At 39.5% G+C, this 21,221-nt stretch overlaps 1 protein-coding gene across 1 annotated transcript in view; it reads left to right on the plus strand.

Moving 5' to 3' along the window:
* The window catches only part of KIAA1671 (KIAA1671 ortholog), a 156,297-nt gene extending 136,479 nt beyond the window's left edge, over nucleotides 1-19,818 (plus strand). The window contains exons 7-12 of the mRNA XM_075214442.1: nucleotides 5,951-6,176; nucleotides 7,384-7,555; nucleotides 8,307-8,422; nucleotides 9,822-9,958; nucleotides 13,342-13,423; nucleotides 17,476-19,818. Of these exons, the coding sequence (XP_075070543.1) occupies nucleotides 5,951-6,176; nucleotides 7,384-7,555; nucleotides 8,307-8,422; nucleotides 9,822-9,958; nucleotides 13,342-13,420 (730 nt within the window). The 3' untranslated portion in view covers nucleotides 13,421-13,423; nucleotides 17,476-19,818. The remainder of the gene's footprint in view (nucleotides 1-5,950; nucleotides 6,177-7,383; nucleotides 7,556-8,306; nucleotides 8,423-9,821; nucleotides 9,959-13,341; nucleotides 13,424-17,475) is intronic.
* Nucleotides 19,819-21,221: the final 1,403 nt, after the last annotated feature.

Raw genomic sequence — 21,221 nt, forward strand, 5'->3', positions numbered from 1 at the left:
ATTCATGAATCATTGCGCCCCTGCTGTAATCGGCTAAAAGGGTTGTGCCAGATTAGGGGGCGGGGCCATATGACGTGTCCTGCTTGACCACGCTTCAGATATCGCCAGGGAGATCTCCCCTCTTGGAAGGCAGATCTCACAAGTTGGCAAGTATAGGCTAAGTACACACTGCAAAAACTTCAGACTAATTTGTTATCACTAACTATTTTAAGGACTGAAGTTACTATCAGGCTGCCGATTCATGCGTACACAATTTACCTTCAGATCTGTGCTCTTCATCTTCAGAACAGGGCCTGATTAAGGGTTCTGGCTGCCCTAGGCTAATACACCCCCCCCTTCCCTCAAATCAATAAAGGAAAATTCAGCAGTATTATCCAACAAACAAATTTAGGCAGATTCTCTTACCTGTTTTTGCAGCTTTGTTGTCATTTAGCAGTCTTCTGGAAAGTTGGGTCCTGTTTTGAAAATGTGTAAATATTACAAACCCTCAATGATTAGGCTCTTTAGAGAGCATCCCCATTAACGCCCCACAATACAGAGATCATGCCCCTTCACCAGCCTTTTCCTCAACCACCAGCAGCCAATTCATGACCCCCAGCCATTTCATCACACACCAGAGGCCAGTTCATGACTCCCCTGGCAATTTCATAACCCACTTTCCAAGTTATTTCACCCCACCCCACATACCTTCCACTTGCCAATTTATAACATTAAAGAAAGATGTATGCATAAATGTCTCTTAAGCCCCAGTGGCCAATTCATAACCCTCTCCCCTCCCTCCCCCCAGCCATTAGATCACTGTGCCCCTCAATACACTGTGCTCCCTTGTAGCGCACACTGTCCCCCCTCCCCCTCTTGCAGTGCACACTGTCCTCCCCTCCTCTTGCAGTGCACACTGTCCTCCCCTCCTCTTGCAGTGCACACTGTCTCCCCCCTCTTGCAGTGCACGCTGTCCTCCCCCCTCTTGCAGTGCACGCTGTCCTCCCCCCTCTTGCAGTGCACGCTGTCCTCCCCCCTCTTGCAGTGCATGCTGTCCTCCCCCCCCCTCTCGCAGTGCACGCTGTCCTCCCCCCCCCTCTTGCAGTGCACACTGTCCTCCCTCCCCCTCTTGCAGTGCACGCTGTCCTCCCTCCCCCTCTTGCAGTGCACGCTGTCCTCCCTCCCCCCTCTTGCAGTTCACGCTGTCCTCCCCCCCCCCTCTTGCAGTTCACGCTGTCCTCCCCCCCCCTCTTGCAGTGCACGCTGTCCTCCCCCCCCCCCCTTGCAGTGCACGCTGTCCTCCCTCCCCCTCTTGCAGTGCACGCTGTCCTCCCTCCCCCTCTTGCAGTGCACGCTGTCCTCCCTCCCCCTCTTGCAGTGCACGCTGTCCTCCCTCCCCCTCTTGCAGTGCACGCTGTCCTCCCTCCCCCTCTTGCAGCGCACGCTGTCCTCCCTCCCCCTCTTGCAGCGCACGCTGTCCTCCCTCCCCCTCTTGCAGCGCACGCTGTCCTCCCCCCCCCCCCCTTGCAGCGCATACTGTCGTCCCCCCCCCCGTCCCCCCCTCATCGTGCACTAATGCGATATCAGGCTAAACAGTCCTTTATTGGGTGTTTGGCCCGATAATTGACTGAAGAACCTCTAGTGTGTACATAACCTTTATAATGCATATTTGTAAATCAAAGGTAGCAAGTGTGCTAATTGTATAGGGCTCTGAGCTGTGGGTGACACCAGTTAAGAATGAAGTTTGAATAATTTAAATGGAATGATGTCATGACTGTTATGCTCATCTCGCCACGGTTGTCTTGTGTACATACTACTACTTATCCACGAATGGACAGTTTTTGCCTCATGCCAAATATTAATTTAGGCAGGCCTGCCCTCGCACATCTCTTCCCTGTATCTGAAATCTTTCCTAGCCTTCTCCCACTCTCAGGTCTTTCATCATCTTCATTAATTATTTCTTACTCCTTCATGCTTTCGGTCACCCTAGAACTCAGTCACCATGAAGGAACATAGACTTCACTGGACTCCCCTAATGGATAATTTATCTCCTCATCCTTTTGCTCCATTCCGTTTTTCACACTGACGTTCTCAGAAACCAGTGGAAGGAGAGTGTTTTGGGTTTATTTCCTAGATACAGCTTCCTCCTCACCCCTCCTTTCTCTCTATCTCAGTCACTCCATTATATTATCATTTCGGTCTACTACATTCATATCCAACAAGGATTGCTAAACAGAAACATGCAAGTGTAAGGGTCTGTGCACGCTGGCAGTTGTTATTCAGCTGATGTACATTCTGTTTGTGTAATAATAGCTGGAGGCTGGCATCAGCCACAACTAGTCATGAATCTCTGTAACCACAGACCCTTCTACTTTCTGTATCCCCTAAAAGGTTGTTGTAGGTGCTTTGTAATTGTAGTGTCACAGATATAAGCAAGATATAAGGAGGAACTAAACTCCCAAATGTGTTCATTTAATATTTTTTCATTCCTTGTTTCTAGTTATAATACTCCATTTTTAGGGCGGTGGGGTGGGGGTTTGCTCCATACGTTCATTGTGCATTTTTACATCCGCCCACGATATCCTAGGTATCTTACCACTGCATTACTTTCTCTGACTGCCGGCCTTCCCTCCAGAGCTAGGTTTATATTTTCCACTGCTGTGTAAAAGGTTCATCTATACATATTTATAAATGTACAGTATTTTTATAGGGTTGCAAAATGTACATTAAATACAGATGATAACATCCAATATGTATAGAGAACGAAACAATTTTAATTTGCAGCAAGAAACCTCATTGTAAATATATAAAGTTGGTAGAGAAGGGAAGTTGTTTTGAGTCTGGACCTAGGTTTGTTTTAAAGGGGCAGGGTTTCCCTGAGGATAAACATCGGACCATTTCAGTAGCTGCCTTAGGCACAGCCCTGCTCCATTGCGCCAGAACGTGCATGTTGCTGTAGATGTAGGAGACTGACACCTTAGTGTCTTTAATAAGAGTCTGTATTCATTTAGTGCTACTACATAGACCCATATAGCCTAGTAGTCAATACAGTTGCCATGCAGGTTTTTGTGTTTCTTACTGCAGAGTACATTGAAGCGTGTTTAGTCTGCCTGCATAGGGTAATGGCATTGTTATCGTGATGCTAGAGTGACTGCAGGCCTATAAATAGACCTGTGACTCCCATACAGCAGGGAATAAGCAGTGGCTGACATGCGCCTCTATGCACTTAACTCACTGCTAAATCCAAATATTTACAGACACTGGAGGAGGCCTCTGATATCTACTTCCTTAGTAGGACAGAGATAAAGAGGAAGGAGTCAGCTCCCAAAGAGAGCTGCTTATCTCATCATCCTTGTTTACAGGATCAGTCATGGCAGAATTCCTATCAGGGACACAGGCTGGAAATAACACTTGTGCATAGAACCTGCACATTGTGTATTGTGTGGCGTGGCCTGTGTCACAAGTAGCAGGATTGCTTGTTTATCAGTCAGTTGTATAAATAAAATTGTATTCTTTGTGACGTCATACTTTATACATAATCATGGTTTGGTTAACGCAATTGCTGTGGCCAGGGACCTCTGATGATACATTTAGTATACGTTTTACTATTGTGGTACAAGTCCACTGTATAGCTTGTCATTCATGAAATGCAATATATGCCTCATTTGTCTTTAAAGCCCTAGTTTATTTCCCCAGTGTGTTTTTTAGGGATTTGAAGGTTTAAAAATCTGAATTTGCTACTTGCACGGCTGCAACACCATTATGCTTAATATCTCCTTTTCCTATATGAACTATCCATGAACTGGTTGTAACTCCTCCCAGGACACTGACGTTTCTAATAGCTGTGCTCCCATGTAATCCCCACCCTAGCCCCAGAGTGTTTAATGTATATGTAATATTTGTTTTGTAGGGCTGATCTTGCATTCCTGGCTTCTTTGTGTGTATTCTGTGTTTGTCGAAGATTATAGTTATATAAACATTAACCCCAAAATGTTCTGCTTAATTGTGCCTAGCATATATTATATTATACTGATATAGTTTTATGTTGTCCCACCTTGCAGACTGAGCAAACTTAGGGTGTTGTCTACTCTTTGACTGTGTCATATATCTGGATCTGGCCATACCTCAGTGGGTCGCAAAATGATGTCATACATCCTACACCCCCCAAGCTAATGTATTGTGTGAGAATGAGCACACCTCAGTTACACTGACAGAAGGGCTCTGGGAGGAAATTAAGGCATTATAGGAAAGAAAAGGCAAACAATGGAACTGTACTAAATGGTGCGTTTTATAAACTGCTTTACAAGTACCCTTGTAGAAAAGAAACAAAAATGTTTATTGATTCTTTCCATAATATTTACATATTTTAAATGTAAACATAGTTACTGCCCTTTTACATGGTCTAAATTTTGTTTTTGTAAATTAAATGTTTAATTTGCGCAACATTTTTATTCATTTGTTAGAGTCGATGCAAATGTCATAATATAGGTTCTGTTAACAAAATGCTACATGTAAAGTACTTCTTATGGGCAAGTTACTAGTAGTACCACCCTCTTAGATTAAAAGGTGTCTTACTATGGCCAAGAAGATTAGACAACCATCATCAGTTAAAACAGATATGCTGTGTCATACATTTGTGGTTTGTAAACAGCTTCGCCAACACTAGTGCTGCCAGCCTAGGCTGGTACTAGCAAAGTCAGGTGGACCAAAAGCGTTTTTACTATTGTCAGCATTAGGCTTTGACGGTTTGGGCTGATGGCACTATAGCAGGGAAACCCGCAGCATGGGGTCCTCCTGCTATAATGCCAAACCAGCCCCAGGCTGGTTTACCTAGGGAGATGGGGTTAGCAAAAATAAATGTGCCACCACCTTCTCCTAGGTTTACCCAGCCCCATGCTTATAGCACTAGGGCTCTAACCACACCCCTGGGCGGTGGGTGTGGGGTAATAAGAATTATTTTATAGTGCACTTACATGTCCCAGCATGCCCAGGCTGCCTTTAAGTGTTTGGACATGCTGGCACTTGTAGTACTACAAGCACCAGCATACCCATAGCTGCAAGGGCTTGCTGGCACTTGGGGAACCTGAGATTAATATTTATTTTGTAGAATTGTATTAATTTATTATGTAATATTAATTTGGTAAATGGTTAAGACTGATTTATTTAAATGAGGTCAATAGTAATGTGAGTTTGTTTACTTTAATGTACAGATTATGTTGCATTTTTTCTAACCTATGGCATTAAATGTGTATATATATGATTCTAATTCAATTAAATTATTAATGCGTGAAGTGTTTTTTGCTTTGTTCTGTAATCAAGCATTTGGAAATCCTGCTTCTGACCCTGCCTTTACTGTCTTACTTTATATTTGACTTTTCTCATTGCTTAGTACCCATAGTTCTATATCTTGCACCATGAGGTCTAATGATTTTGTTATGTTAAAATAATGTGTAATAATTAAGTTCTACATTGTACATGCCAACCATAATGTTTGTAAGACTTGGGTGCCCTCTTCTGTCTAATGTTTTGTAAAGTGCTTTGTATTATTTTTATACAAACCACAAAGGGACCATACTGTACAGTAAGGATGCTCTTATTACATAGTAAATGATCAAACAGTGGTAATTAGTGATAATAATAAGTGATTTTCGAATAAAAACAAAATAGATTTCTTTTTATTATATTTTCTGTTCATATTGCAATGATGCATTCCTTTTCTGTGTGTTTATTCTTGTCTGTAGATGTTATGTTGCCATGACTGTCAACGTATGTGGCAACTGTTGTTATAGCTAGAGGAGCATGTAGCACCATCTATAGGCAGTTAGAAGGAACTACTGAAATTAGTCAATCTCCCAGCAAGGGGAGTAGAGAAATACCTTTCCCCTCAGTATAAGGGAATGATTGATATTTTCTCTATACTTCTCAGTAGTAGTCTGTGATCAGTAAAGAACATTTCCCTTCTCTGTTGCAGCTTTGTACGTGACTCCCCATCATACGATAACATCAGCAGCCACAGGCAGCAGTCACACAGCCGCCTGTCTTCTTTGTCCCACACTGAAACAGACCAGCATGAATCTATCACTGAAGCTCGAGACGGTAGTCTGGACCGGTCCAGCATGGACCTGGACTCTACGGAAGGCACAGAGAGCACACCTTCTTTCAATGAAGCCAAAGCAGTCGATTTCTCATTTGTGGATGTAAGCTGTAACCTCAAGCTGTACAAATGTTAATAGGGGGGCTTTTGAAAGGCCATTTCTCTGTAGTATAAAAACATCAACTAGAATAGGCCACGTTTATGAGCAGTTTTACAATCTGATATTTAAAAAGAAAATGCTAAACATTGTCAGCTACTATGTGAAGCAGGTGGAGTTTATACATATTGAAATCCATTGTAGTTTCACTGTCGGCTACAGCTGAAAAAGGGGTGTCCATTTCCCCAAAACATTGTGAATCTTCTGTACAATAACGTTTTATAAATGGTCTGTTTTATACCGTGAAGCTTCAGTGTGTTTCTACATTGTAATGGTGTACTCAGAATTTGCTTCCCTGTTTTATATAATCAATGCAAACTGATTCTTGACATCAATAGAACCATAGAGCCAAGACCAGCGAGTGGGACCTACAGTTGCTCATACTGAAATCTAGTGCATGGGGATCATACTACTGCATTATGTGATCCTCTTCTGTGTCTGCGTAGAATTAGCTCTGCTCCCTGCTGTGACAACAGTGTGATCCTGGACTCCCCTGATCTTTCAGCTGAATCCTTACTCTCAGCACGTGCAGCTAATACTTCTCTGGCTGTAGCACATTAGTCACAAGCATGTTAGACACCTGATCATACAGGATTATCCATAAAGGTACAGATTTACAGGAGATGCGGGCAACATCCAGTAAATAAAATAATGAACTGAGACGCAGTGGTTTCCGGTAGAAACACTGTGAACCACCTTATGCTATGATAGTTAATTGTTCGTAATATTAAATTAGAGTAAAAATAAGACTAATTGATAAATATAGTATTATAGTAAAATATGTATTTAATTATTAGGCTAATTTAAAGTAATTTGCCTCTTAGGCCCTTCTCCTAGTGACTGACGCCAGAGTATCTGCACTATACCAAATAATCCATATATAGATGAAGTCCATTATTGTGCCTTCATAGATTTCTGTCTGAGTTAACATATCACACTTTATTCTCTGATGTGAAAATGTCAGGGATAGCGCACACTATGAAAGAGTATCTTTCATGTACTGGAGGCCTTTACAGTCTTGAAAAAAGAGGTTTAACGTTACATTCTATGTATGCTTAACCTATATAAGATGTTATGGTACTTGTCTGTTGGCAGTAACTGTTTGTTATATGTAAGTAAATGGAAGATATAAGTTTTGTTGTTTCTTACACAGCAAACGTCCGTCTTGGACTCCACAGCACTCAAGAACAGGGTACAGCTAAGTCGTAAAAGCCAGCGGCGTGCACCCAGTCAGGCCCAACGCAAGAGTCGGCTGTTGCAGTCTAGTAGCCAGTTAGCTGTAATAGAGGATACTGACAGCCACTGGATGTTCACAGATTCCACAGGTAACATCCTTGCCAATGGTCCCACTAAATACGTGTGTGTGATAGGGTAGCCTCTGCTTGAAGGTTGGAAGTGTAACTATTTGAGTTGTAGAGAATTGTAGGGGGAACTATACAAGTCAATAAATTGTGCTGTTTGTCTATTACAAATCAGTATAAGGAAGGTTACATCACAGTTGTCTTACAAGACATGTTAGATAGACTTTGCATTCAAAGAGACGGGGTAGAGACCATCAAAAGCTAGAAGTGATGTTTTCAAAGTTGAAGTCCCTAGTTGACGTGAGAGTGATTGATGGGGGTCTGTGTTTGGAGATTTGCTGCCTATAGGGACACTAAAAAAGAGATTCAGAGATGGGAACTTGGAACTGTAATATGTTCATTCCATTGTAATGAATACACTGTACCCCAATATTTCAGAAGGACTTTTATCCGTTAGATGGTCTTATAGTGGCAGGTGTACTTTTATGTCCTGGTTAAACTACTTAACATTCACAAGTTAAGTGTTGGTACGAGGTGGTAATATGATTTATGTTGTATTGTGGTAAATTCTGAAAAAAATTTTGACAAACAATTGTTTAATGTGCGTTATGAAAATATATTTTCACCAATAAGACACCTGACCTATTCACGTGTAGAGCTCCCCCTCAACCATTCCTGAGCTCAGGTTGTATTACGTTTTTGTTATGTTATTTTTCTGTGAATGCACACATATATCTAATACTGGCATGTTGCTTGTATGTTCCTGGTTCTTTAGAAGAGAAACCTCAGAAACAGGAGGAAGCTCATGAAGTAGAAGAAAAGCCACAAAGGTCTTCAGTCCAGTCTCAGCGGATGCCAATGTTCCCTGGAATGGACCACTCCACATTGATGGTAAGTTCATTTATTCTGACTGATGAATTTGTCAGCGCTCTGTCACCTGTACTGCAAATGTCTCTTTATTTTCGGAGTACTCTAGGAGAAACAAAGGAGAATGAGAAAAAACCCTCCACTCTTTTCCATGATTATTCTCATCGTTAGTGCAGCCCCAAAAAAATGTACCCCCGAAATGTAATCAGCTTGTTCTCCTGATTTATAATGGTGTCAAACATGTATATTTTATATATAAACATACTTTCATACTTTTTCCATAAAATATGTAGACCTTACTTGAGTGTAAAAGTCTTTATAGTGTGCTTAGTGGGACGAAGAGGTGGTGGTGGGCAAAGAAAACTTGGGGTGTTTGCTCTTTTTTCTTTATGGCAATGTAACATTCATTCTGACACTTGTACCAAATGCATCAGTCACTCTGTATGAATGACAGTCTTGTAGTGTTGGGAATAAGTTTGGGGACCTGATCCAGTTCTCCCCTGCACCTCAACATTGTGAGATTGGCTCAAATACAGATTCGATCACAGCTATCAGAGGTGAGCTCTTGTTGTTAGGGTGCATGGGTGATGTACATTGGGTCACCCTTTTATAGAAGCTGTTCCCGCTGACGTCAGAATGACATTGTTGGGTTTTCATAGTGACCCCAGTCTGGATATGGGTCCACTGCGCACTACTGGAACCATATGCTGTTAGCGACTTTCTGACATGGAAAGTACTTTGTGGGGCATATTCATTTGTTGGCTTTACTACCTAAAGTAACGCGGCACGCCCACTATTGCCTTCATTACGGTAATAGTGTGTGTAAATACCGTTATTACGGTACCTTTCACGCTGGATTTCAGCTCGTGGCTCAGGGAACTGCGAGCTGAAATCCGGCTTAGTATTACCGTAATAACGGTAATACTTTTACTGCGGCGGAAAACGGGAACAATTGAATATGCCCCACAGAGTGTTCTAAGCCCATCCCAACTGAGCATGTATAAACTGTAAATTTACGTTTCATGCTCACAGTAGTAAGTGACCTACCCCTGACCGCATCCGATTGCGCTTTGCCGGTCCTCAATGGGGACTGTGATGCTGCACAGTTTTGTTATGACAACAGTGCAGTTTTGAAATAACTGCTACAGTTCTAGTTTTTCAGGATTCCCTCAAATTATTACTACAGCATCAAGGTTGCAGTCCCTGCTTTTTGATGAATAAAGCATTTTTATTTACAGTATATTGCAAATGCAGACCAGGGTACAGCAAAACCAATATAGAAGTAATTTCTGATAATAAACCTTAGAATATTTTGTCTATTTCTTCTGCTTTCTGTTAACAACAAAAATGAACATGGTCTCTTCAACCCATCAAAAAGTATTTAGATGTTGCTTTCAGTACTTATAGATGTTGTTTTCAATAGGCTCAACTTCGGAAAAGGCAAGATGCAGAAAGCAGTAGTGAATCTTCAGCTCAACCTTCAAAGTCGCCAAAATCACCTCTACCACAAGGAACACTGGGTGTCAAACTTCTGCCTACCTCTGCAGACATACAAGACAGGTCAGCTGACAAATGTGCATTTGTTTGTGCATATGTGCTTAATTGTCTGTCTGTCTGGTGCATTCTTGGGTGCATACCCACATCCTGGTGTGCAGCCCCAGCAAGATCAGTCTGTTTCCTCTTTGTGGGATTGTAGGTCTGACAGGAAATGCACATAAAAAAAAAAAAAATGGAAAAATAGCACTGCTATGTCCTGCCTATTACTGCTACACAATATTGCCATGTCATTTTGTTAGATCATATGTGCTTTACTATCAGACAGGAATATCTAATTTTACATATACATTTCAGCATACTTTACATTAGAGCTATATGTATCTTATCTACAGAATGTGTTCAAATGTGGAGGTCTTTAGAATATTACAAAATATAACACATTGGTTCTTAATAATATAATTTTATATGAATGTGACATTTAAAAAGATATTTTCTCTGGCCTCCTTTGGGTGACACAGGGGACATTGGGATATAGGGAAGCCCTAGCTCCTCCCTCTGGTTTTTTTTAGTTTAAGTGCACGGCGAATGGGCTGTGTGTTGATCTGAACAGCAGCCCTTTTCTTTTATATTCCTTTTATTTGCATTCATTTTACTATCTGAATCTTCTGCCTCTTCTTATCTGACAGCCTCCTCTTATCTCACTAGCCTGGGTCAGGCTAGGACCACTAAGATAAGGGAGCCCTGGTAGGCACTGGATTGGTGGAGGGAGTTGTTCTGCTGGACGCCTGCCAATCTAGTGCTGGGCCCTGGGAGGGGGGGCCACGGTGGTGTCATACCTCAATCACCAGGATGACACCAAAATCCACACAGGATTTTTCAGTGGGCCAAAGTTCACGTTCCAGTAGTCATGGCAATCTTTATTCCAGGGATAGAAAATTGGGAAGCTGATTTTCTCAGCAGGCAGACTCTGCATCCCAGCGAATGGTCCCTCCATCCGGAGGTGTTTCACCAGTTGGTAGACAGGTGGGATCAACCAGACATCGACATGATGGTATCTCTGTTGAACTACACAGTCCATCACTTCTGTTACTCGGTGAGGAATCCTCTGGCTGTCTGAATAGATGTCATGTCCATTCCTTGGCGGTACCTCTTCATTTACCTGTTTCCAATGCTCCCCAGGGTGTTGAAGAGGGTAAACAGGGAAGGGGTTTCAGTCCTTCTAGTGGTGCCGGATTGGTCTCTGAGGGCCTGTGGTTTACAGATGTTCTCTCCATGGCGGGATGTTGGTCAGGGAGCCTGCTGCTATGCCCAGACCTGTTATCTCAAGGTCCTTTTCATCAAGAAGGTTTGGAACATCTGGTTTTAACAGCGTGGCTGTAGAAGCCGTGATCCTTCGAGCAAAGGGGTTGTTTGAGCGTGTGGTACAGACCATGCTTCGGGCTCGAAAACTGGGTTCGGCTAAGATATATCATTGTGTCTGGAAGACTTATATTGCCTGCTGTGTCTTATATTGCCTACCTCTTCTTTTCGTTTGTCTAGGTTGCTCATGTTCTTGTAGGCCAACCTGGATGTTGGTTTGCACATTGGTTCTTTTAAGGGTTAGGTGTTAGCTCTTTCTGTTTTCTTTCAAAGAAGACTTGCTGGGATGCCAGATGTGCAAACTTTCATTCAGGGGGTGCTTCATATGCAGCCTCAGTTTGTTCCTCCATTAGCACCTTGGGATTTAAATTTGGTGTTGAATACTTTGCAGCATTCGCCTTTTGAACCCTTGGATATGGTTGATTTAAAATTTCTGATCTGGAAGACATTCATCCTTTTGGCCATCTCTACGGCGAGAAGAGTTTCAGAGCTTGCAGCCTTATCTTGCAAGTCTCATCTTCTTGTTTTTCATGAGGATAGGGCAGCTCTTCGGACTAAGCCTTCATTCCTCCCCAAAGTGGTGTCTAGATTTCACTTAAATCTGGACATCGTCATTCCTGCCCTGACTACATCTGTCTTCTAAGGACAACATTTCAATTCGTTCTCTATTTGGTCTGTGCATTGCGCATTTATGTGCGTAGGACTCTGGATGTGCGCAAGACTGAGGATCTTCTGATCCTCTATGATGCACACAAGAGAAGTTGGCCAGCTTCCAAGGTGACTATTGCTCGGTGGATTATGGCTGTAATCCATCAGGCTTATAGTGGGGCTGGGCAGCCTGTTCTATATAATCTTTGGGCGCACTCTACAAGGCATTTGAGTGCTTCCTGGGAGGCACGCCATGGTGCCTCGAGTGAGCAGCTGTGTCAGGCGGCCACGTTGTCTTCTGTGCACACATTCACTCGGTTTTACAGGTTTAATGTGTTTGCATCCAAGGGAGCAAGTTTTGGGGGAAAGGTGCTTCGTGCCGTTTCTTCTGAGTGTTCCCTCTCGTGAGGCAGCTTTGGGATGTCCCCGGTGTCCCCTAAAGAAGGCCAGAGAAAATAGGATTTTTATACTTGTATAAAATCCGTTTCTCTTAGTCCATTGGGGGAAACTGGGCGCCCACCCTTCACACTCTGGTTTCTCCTACTGTTTGACATGTTTTCTTGTTTGTAAGAATGTTGTGTTTTTCTCTCTCCCTGTTTTTCTCTCTATCTCTGCTTTCTGTGGGCTTGGTTAAACATAAACTGATGTAACAGGAAGTGGGGTATAGAAAGGGAGGAGCTAGGGCTTACTGGACAGAAGTGTTAGGGCTAGATTTACTAAGCTGCGAGTTTGAAAAAGTGGGGATGTTGCCTATAGCAACCATTCAGATTCTAGCTATCATTTTGTAGTAGGTACTAAATAAATGAAAGCTAGAATCTGATTGGTTGCTATAGGCAACATCCCCACTCTTTCAAACCCGCAGCTTAGTAAATCTAGCCCTTTATGTGCTAATTCGCCCTGTCCCTACTCTATACCCCAATGTCCCCGGTGTTCTCAATGGACTAAGAGAAACAGCTTTTACGCAAGGATTAAATTCCTATTATACCTCCCTATAACTTACTCTCTGACACCATCATTCTGTTTGCTTTCACACATAGGAACTACATTTTTACCACACATTTAAGGCAACACAAAAACGTGTGATTGTAACTTTAATTTCTATTACTGATTTAGCTTACCTTATCTGGAATAAACTCCCTCTATCTGTATTTTAAGCAATGAAAAGATCCATATTTGCATACAGTGCACTTTTTAATAAGTGTTCTTGTTGTATGTCACATTAGGGAATATAAAATATCTCCATGCCAAAACATTGCAGTAAATTGTCCTTTTTGTTATTAGAATTTGATCTATTTCTGCATTTCACCATCTGGAAACACAGACACATTCATGAGATGGCTATTAAGCTTAAGCTTGTTATTTATGTAGAGAGCAGAGCTCTAACTGCTTTCAGTCAGGAATTTTGCAGAATTGATGGTTTTGTTTCCTGTTGGTTTCAGTGGGGCAGGTGGATCCCCCCAGTGGTTAAAGGAGCTGAGATCAAAGAAAAGACAGAGCCAATATGAAAACCACAGTTAACAGGTGATTTTGTTTTTGTTTTGTTGTTATCGCTATTATTGTCAGCCTAATGAATATACATTGTGTACAGACCACAAGGTTTCATGTCATTACTGTGCCATAACCAATGTTTTTAAACCTAGCTTGTACAAGGGGACTGAGTAGAGTTTACAGACATCTGTATAACAGCCCATTAGTGCCTGCCTCTTATACTTAACACTAGTTTTACATACGTTACTATCGCATAGTAAAATTATATTTTGTAATTGTTTTTCTTCGCATTTGTGAAAAACATTTGCGGTTCTGATTTTTAGCACTCAAAATATTCGTGCATACTGCCCCAAAAATAAATACATGTCAAAACAGTCATTTTTTATTGCACAGAAAATAGTGGACTTGCAGATATCACACTTTTTTTTTTTAGTAAAGCTCCTAGTTCATCCCTATTGTCTGAGACTTTCACAAGTATTAAGGACACCTCTAACTGTCTTCATTGTGCCCCAGATAAGCCTGCCTTTTACTTAGTTAATAAAATTACAGTGTGCCTAACCATAGAGCTTTGTTGCCATAAAAATAAAAAGTACAATTGGTTAAAATGTTATTTGTTTATACCCAGTGGGGATTATTTGGCGTTTTTTAGCACTAGTAAAATGCATGTTTGTGTTTGGAATGTGTTCTTAATAGCACCAAGAAGATAATTGTAGGCATTCCTGATCAGAAAATGTTTAGTTTTATTCCATCATATCAGCTCATTTTCATAGTCATAATGTAGAAGTTATGAGCTGTGGTACTAGGTGCTTTCTTTCTTTTACTCTCAATGATTAGTCAATATATTGGTCGGGAACCTACTTCCCAGATTCCAGAGAAAATGTGCTCTGTATAGAACTCTGAGGTACGCTCCCTAAGTCTTAATTTACAACTTTGACTTGTCTTAAGGACTGTCCCCCTTTCTACTGCATATAATTTAATAAACTTTTTTGAGAGAAAAATGATCTGTGGGGAGGATGGGGAAGGGTTGTTTTAACAAGATTGCGATACATCACAAATGCATGTACAAAGGTAATTAATGTCAAAATTCTTAGTAAATGTCCAACATCTTCCAGTATTCAGAAAAATATTGAAAGGTTCGAGTAGAGCGATGGGTAAGCCTAGGGTGGGATGGGGTCTGGATTTGTTCTACATATTCTATAACATTATATCTTAATTTATATACAATATAAAATATATAATTTATAACATATATCTCAATTTTCTATAAAAAATATCTGTTTTGAAAACACTGGAAAAAACTAGGATGTGAGAATGTGTTCTTTTCCTGCCTTTAAAAAGGTAAAGACTTTTTTAATAGTATATTTATTGAAAATACATTTTCAATAAATGTTGTGAGGATTTTACACTATGGAATCTTCTCCTTTTTTATTATTGTGACGGAGTGGAGATCTTTTCTATGGGATAAAGATCAGGAACGAGGAAAGACGACTATATATACCAGATCTACATCGCTAGTTTTTTACCATCTTTTAATGTTCATTGGAGGAATATTCACAAGGAAGAGAGTTAAAGAAGAAGATTTCCTATGCTTTATTGGAGAACTTTTATCAAGAAATAGTGACTTTGTCCATTTCAGGATCCATGTGGGTATCCTATATGCTAAATCCTAAAGCGCCAACTTCTCTTACTACTGTGGTGTTTATATAGATATATGAGTACATAGAAGGGATTGTACATTTTAAGAAAAGTGGCTGCTTCGGGAGTGATCGCGCAGATAGACATCTTTTTTGATCTTTTCATTGTATTGTATCACTTCCTTATGTAGGCTGCCATCCTTCATAAAGCCATGTGGGAAGTCCAATGAGATGGAAGAGAAGGGAAGGTACTGATAGTGTAGTACTTGGGAACGGTTGTCTCAATCTATGTAGGTGTTTAATAATGTGCGTACTGGATGTCCCTGTCAATAAGGTTAATCTGTATATCGGTCTCTGCTTCTAACAGAAGCACTGTATTTGAAGGCTAGAAAGAGAAGAATAACCAGAGATAGCGTAATACAGATTCAATCACATTGGTTATAGAAAGTACAACACATGTACTTTGATGGTCTTCTGAGTCACATAGGTTTAGGTCCCCTGGGATTCCATAGAATTTTAGCACTCTATAAATATCCTTCGGCTTATATAAAGATTAACAAATCCCTATCAAAACCATTCAATATTTTAAATGGCACCAGACACGGTTGCCCACTATCTCTATTAATCTTCTGCATGGAATCCCTTGCAAGAGCAACTAGAGCCAATCCTGACAATTATGGGATTTTAAACAAGGTAATAAGGAATGTAAATGAACACTTTTTGATTTGTTAGCATCAATTTCACATATTTGAAAATCTCTTGAATTTTCAAATTCTTTAAAATATATGGCCATGAATCTTTCCACCCCTTTCCCGAAAGTTGAAACTTTAATAATAAATTCCCATTTATCTGGCAGCAATCTCATCTTTAATATCTTGGAGTTCAATTGACCAAAGACCTTTCTCAACTCTTTCAATCTAACTTCTCGACTATCATTTCCTCTTTAAAGACTGACTTGGAAAAATGGCTTTTTAAAAGACGATCATTGATTGATATAGTTAATGTTATTAAAATGAACACACGTCCTAAAATCCTCTATAATATACAAACTCTTCTGATCCATATTCCCTCAAAATGGTTCCAAGACGCTCAAGGCTTAATCATATGTTTTATTTGGGGTAAAAAACTTCCCTGCATTCAACAAGAAATTTTATTCTGACGCAAACACTTAGGAGGACTTCAACTTCCACACAAATCTAGTTATTACAATGCTATTATGTTAAATAGGATCTTGGAATGGACTAGGTCCAAATATAACATACAATGGGTCTCTACTGAGGAAGAATTCTTACACCTTCCAACTGAGATTATTCCTTGGTTGCCGAGCCTATCCTCAATTTCTCAGCCAACTATTTCCCCTACACTGAATTGTTGGAAACGATTACGAAGTTTACCATATATCTCTTCTAAAATTTCACCACTTACATCCTTCTTAGCAAATCCGGATTACCTTCCGGGAACTGACCTTCCCTCTTTCAAAAATTAGTATCAAGCTTGAGTCTTCAGGTTGGGATTACTGATAGCCAATATAAATTAGATTTCTGGAAATACTTACAGATTCGCCATTTTACAATTGGCTAATCAAATCCAACTAGTATATAGAGAACTTACTGATTTTGAAACCCTATGTACATCTGTTTCTAAACCATCCCATACAATCAATTATGTATAGACTTATTATTGAACATCTATTTCAATCACTTCCTCAGTTCACTAAACGTTGGCAACAAGATTTACATAGCAACGTTTCTCCAGAAGAGTCGCAGAAAGTTTTCAAAATCCCTCATATATGATCCATTAGCACCTCTATAATAGATGCACTATACAAAATATTAACTTGTTGGTACAGACACCCGAGTTTACTTCGAAAGATATACCTGAATACCTGCAATGTATGTTGGCAATGTATTAATGCTATAGAAAGTTATTTACACATATGGTGGGATTAAAAATTTTTGGGTAGATGTTGTAATTTAGAATGATCTTAATGATATATACATTCCTTTCCCTTCCCTTCCTTTCCCTTCTCTCCCCTTCCTTTCCCTTCTCTACCCTTCCTTTCCCTTCTCTCTCTCCTTCCCTTCTCCCCTTCCCTTCTTTTTCTCTTCCGATAATTTTTTTCTACATCCTATTTTTCATTTATCTTTATATTTCTTTATTATTAACTATGAAAATGGAAAGCTTTGAAATGTATCTTATGTCATCACTGATTATATTCCTTATTTTATTATGAGCTTTTCAATAAACATGAGTTTAAGCAAAAAAAAAAAAGGTACAACACAACAAATAGTTGTGCATGTGTGTGCCAGATGAACATAGTCTTCTGTATTAATCCTTGATGCTACAATGCACCCGTTTCACTCTGAATGCCTTTATGAATTGATTTTTATCAGTAAAGGTGGTTTATTTTATTGTAGATACACATAACTGAAACCTGTTTCTTTAATGCAGAACCAACACTCGACCAGAAGAGGACACAGCAGTCTAACATAAGCCTTAATCCACCCAGCCCTCAAGATGCACACCCTTCCGCTGTCTTGCTTCATCTCAACTGCAACGTGTTCTGTGCCTTCCCATTTTTGTGGAAATAAAGCTGCTTCGTACTTACACAGATACAAACAAAAATGTATTTTATTGTAGAAGAGAGAAAAGTCACTTTAAAACTTATAAAGGATTTCTACTTGAAACAGAGCTGTACAAAAAGCCAAAGGTCATGCCTCCTGATGACCTTTTTAACATGAAGGGAGTCAGGACAGTGGCCACTAACGCCTGTTGTCAATGGAGCGAATGTGTAAACATGTTCTGTATGTGGAAGACTCGATGTAGAATGAGTGGGGAAAAACACTGACTTTTGTATTTGTTTATGAAAAATTTTAACTTCACAAATGAATTTATCTTTTTGTCGCTTAGAATATTGTTATTCACGATCCAGATGATTTAATCGTCCCAGAGTATATAAATATATATATATATAAAAAGAACAAAATGTTTACTGCCAATAAAAACAAAAACAGCTTGACTACTTTTTTGTAAAATAATTTTTAAAAATTGTTAATAGGAAAGACCATGTCCGAATGAGCACATTGTATTTTATGTTTTCATTGCTTTTATTATTTTTAGGCTCTGCAGAAAGCTGTTTTATTACTGAACCATGTTTTTTTGTTTCGTTTCTTGGTCTGTTCTCTCCTGGGGGTAAATGTATGAAGCTCTGGGTTCTTCAACACCCGCGAGTTCGGCGTCTTCAGCGCTTAAATTTAAAGCGGCGCTGCCTTGTAAACGGAAGTTTACCTTTACAAGGCAGCGCCGCTTTAAATTTAAGCGCTGAAGACGGCGAACTCGCGGGTGTTGAAGAACCCGGAGCTTCATACATTTACCCCCTGGTCTTTGTGGTGCCAGAAATTGAATTGGGGGAAACCGCAATAATTTTTATTTGACCTGTTGAGAGTCGGTGTAAATTTCTCACGCGTTTTACTTGTAATGCCTGCTTGAAAATGGGGACCATTGAGATTGTTGTGTCTTGTGTTGCAGGTTTTTACATTTTGTAGATGAAAAACTGACTGCATTGTGATACCTTGTGTTATGGACGAGCTGATGAGTCCATCAAAGCTGATTTGTTGAATAACAAAGGTGTTGACTTTGTAGAGCAGTTTGTATGTGTGGAGCGTGGGGGAAATGACTTTCAAATTATTTTGTACATATGGCCTTGCTATTTCTTTTAAGGGTGTATGGAAGACAGCATTACATGATGTATATCTGTGCAATACTTTTTACTTTCTGGCAGAGAGAGGGTTTAACTTAAATGATCACTTAGGAGAAAATCCTGCCCAACTTTTACTATTTTTCATGTGTTTTTTTACTTAAATTTTTCCCCCATTTTCTACTACCGTTAAATAAAACTCATGTTCATTTGCTATTCTGCTCCAAGACTCTTATTTCTTTGCATATTTGCTTTTATTGAGGAGTGGAAGCTGTGAGCTTGTTTTCATTTTTATTTTTTTTCCCCCCAAAATGAACAGAAATGGAAAATTTGTAGAATACTCACGTAGGTATAGGTGTGCCATGCAGATAGATATATCTATATATCCACTATTGTGAAACCTATATAGGGGTTCATAATAAAATGTACATAAATTACATTCACATATTTTGATGTTAAAGCCAAAAATATAATGTGTTACCGCTTTTAAAAATATTCCTTGCTGATTTTTTTTTTTTTTTTTTGTCATCTCTTCTCGGCCTTTTGGCTAAGATCAAGTGTAATAAAATAAGTAATGTCCTCTTAACATTGTCAGATTTAATAATCTATTGATGTAAAATGGTTTACAATTTCAGTTTAACCCTTTCTCTGGCAGGAAGCAAATATATTGCGGGATATTGACTATGGGTTATTTTATCCTAAAATAGATTGTACATGGGTGTAAATTTTATTTTAATGGCTTTAAACATTTAATAACTGCATTGCCGTAAGTACCTTTACAAAATAAAAAAATATTTGTGAACCAAAACCACAACACAGGCTTCTGGTAGCTGGAAGTATACAATCATTGTGTACGCCTACTATAATATACAAGTTAAACTTGTAGATACTCCCAGAAAACATGGCACTTATCGTGGCACTACTGTATCAGCAGAAGATACTTGTGAAGAAGCCACCTGAGTGATCTGCTGCAGATTGTATTGTTTGTTGCTCTAATAAATGTTATTCCATTATGTAATATATACACACATCCATTATACAAAGATAATATTGCAATAAAACTGGTTTTGAATACACAGAATATATATTTAAAAGAAGTGTGCTGTGTTATTTGTGTCGCCTCCTCCCTTGTATGGATCCAGCAGTGACTGTTGAGTGAAAGGTAGGAGGAGATAGGGGTGATGGAGATCATAGTAACATAGTTGATGAGGTTGAAAAAAGACACCAGTCCATCAAGTTCAACCTATTTTGGATCTCCTGCGATCCCTCACTTATATTTGAAAATGATCCAGAGTAAGCAACCGCCAATCTGTTTCAATTGTGAAAATCCCCCCAGATCCAATATTGCAGTCCTGTTTTTACCCTATATCCACTTCTATCCTTCATTTTAATTAACGGTTGTATCCCTGGATACACTTTTCAGCAAGATATTTGTCTAATGCTTTCTTAAACATATCTATTGAATCTGCCATCACAACCTTCCCTGCCACTGAATTCCATATCTTTACTGCTCTCACTGTAAAGAACCCCTCTCCTTTGCTGGTTGTGAAATTTCCTTCCTCTAAACGTAGGGGGTGACTGCGTGTCCTGTGTATATCATTTATTCTGATGGCCAAATACTGCTCGTATAAAACAGGCTGTGATTTATTTATTTTTATTCAATGTTTGAGGCGAAGACAAACACAAAAAAACAGGAAACAATATAACTTATAACCTATGCTTTAGTTCTTCAAACATAACACATTAATATAAATTACATTCACTGCCGGAGATCTGTTGATATTTAGCGCCTCAAGTTACCCAGTCAATTTTTAAGATTTTGACATAGGTCCGTATTATTTTTAATAGGTTCCTATATACACACTAAACATAAATGCTTTGTTTTATTTCCAGGAGAAGTACCACTTCTCCTTAGTGTCACATGAAATGAATTTGATATCTCTAGTTATGTATAAATCAAGTAAAAAAAAAGATGCGTCCATGTCTCAAAAATGACACCTTATGGCAACCCCAAATGCAACTAAAACTGTACTCTTTCTCTATAATCTTACAGTGAAGTGCTTCAGAAAATGAAGTGTGATTTATGTTGTCATAAGTAAATATAAATCTAGTAGCTATAGTCTTGCCATATATTTTAATATTCTTGTTTGGGATTGAAATGGGCCTAAAATTAGATGGCTTATCTGGCACCTACCCAAGCTCAGGAGGGTAATGGGTGATTGCTGTGAGCATTTCTTTAGAGAACTGGGGAATACTGTCTGGGAATTAAGAGTCAAATAACCATATTATTTGCACAATCCTGTTAAGTAATAAAAACATTGCTTAAAAATTTAGATAAGACTTCCTGGGTAGGTTAGAAGGTAGTAATATCTTCATCTTGGATTGTAAAAGTTATGATAATTCATTTGCTATTGCTAGAGGGTTCATGGTTTTTTTTTCTTCCATTATTCGAGACAGTAACATGAGCAACTCTCATTCTCAGGGACTGCTTTTTATATTT

Source organism: Mixophyes fleayi, chromosome 1 (assembly GCF_038048845.1).
Source record: "Mixophyes fleayi isolate aMixFle1 chromosome 1, aMixFle1.hap1, whole genome shotgun sequence".
NCBI classification, from domain to species: Eukaryota; Metazoa; Chordata; class Amphibia; order Anura; family Limnodynastidae; genus Mixophyes; species Mixophyes fleayi.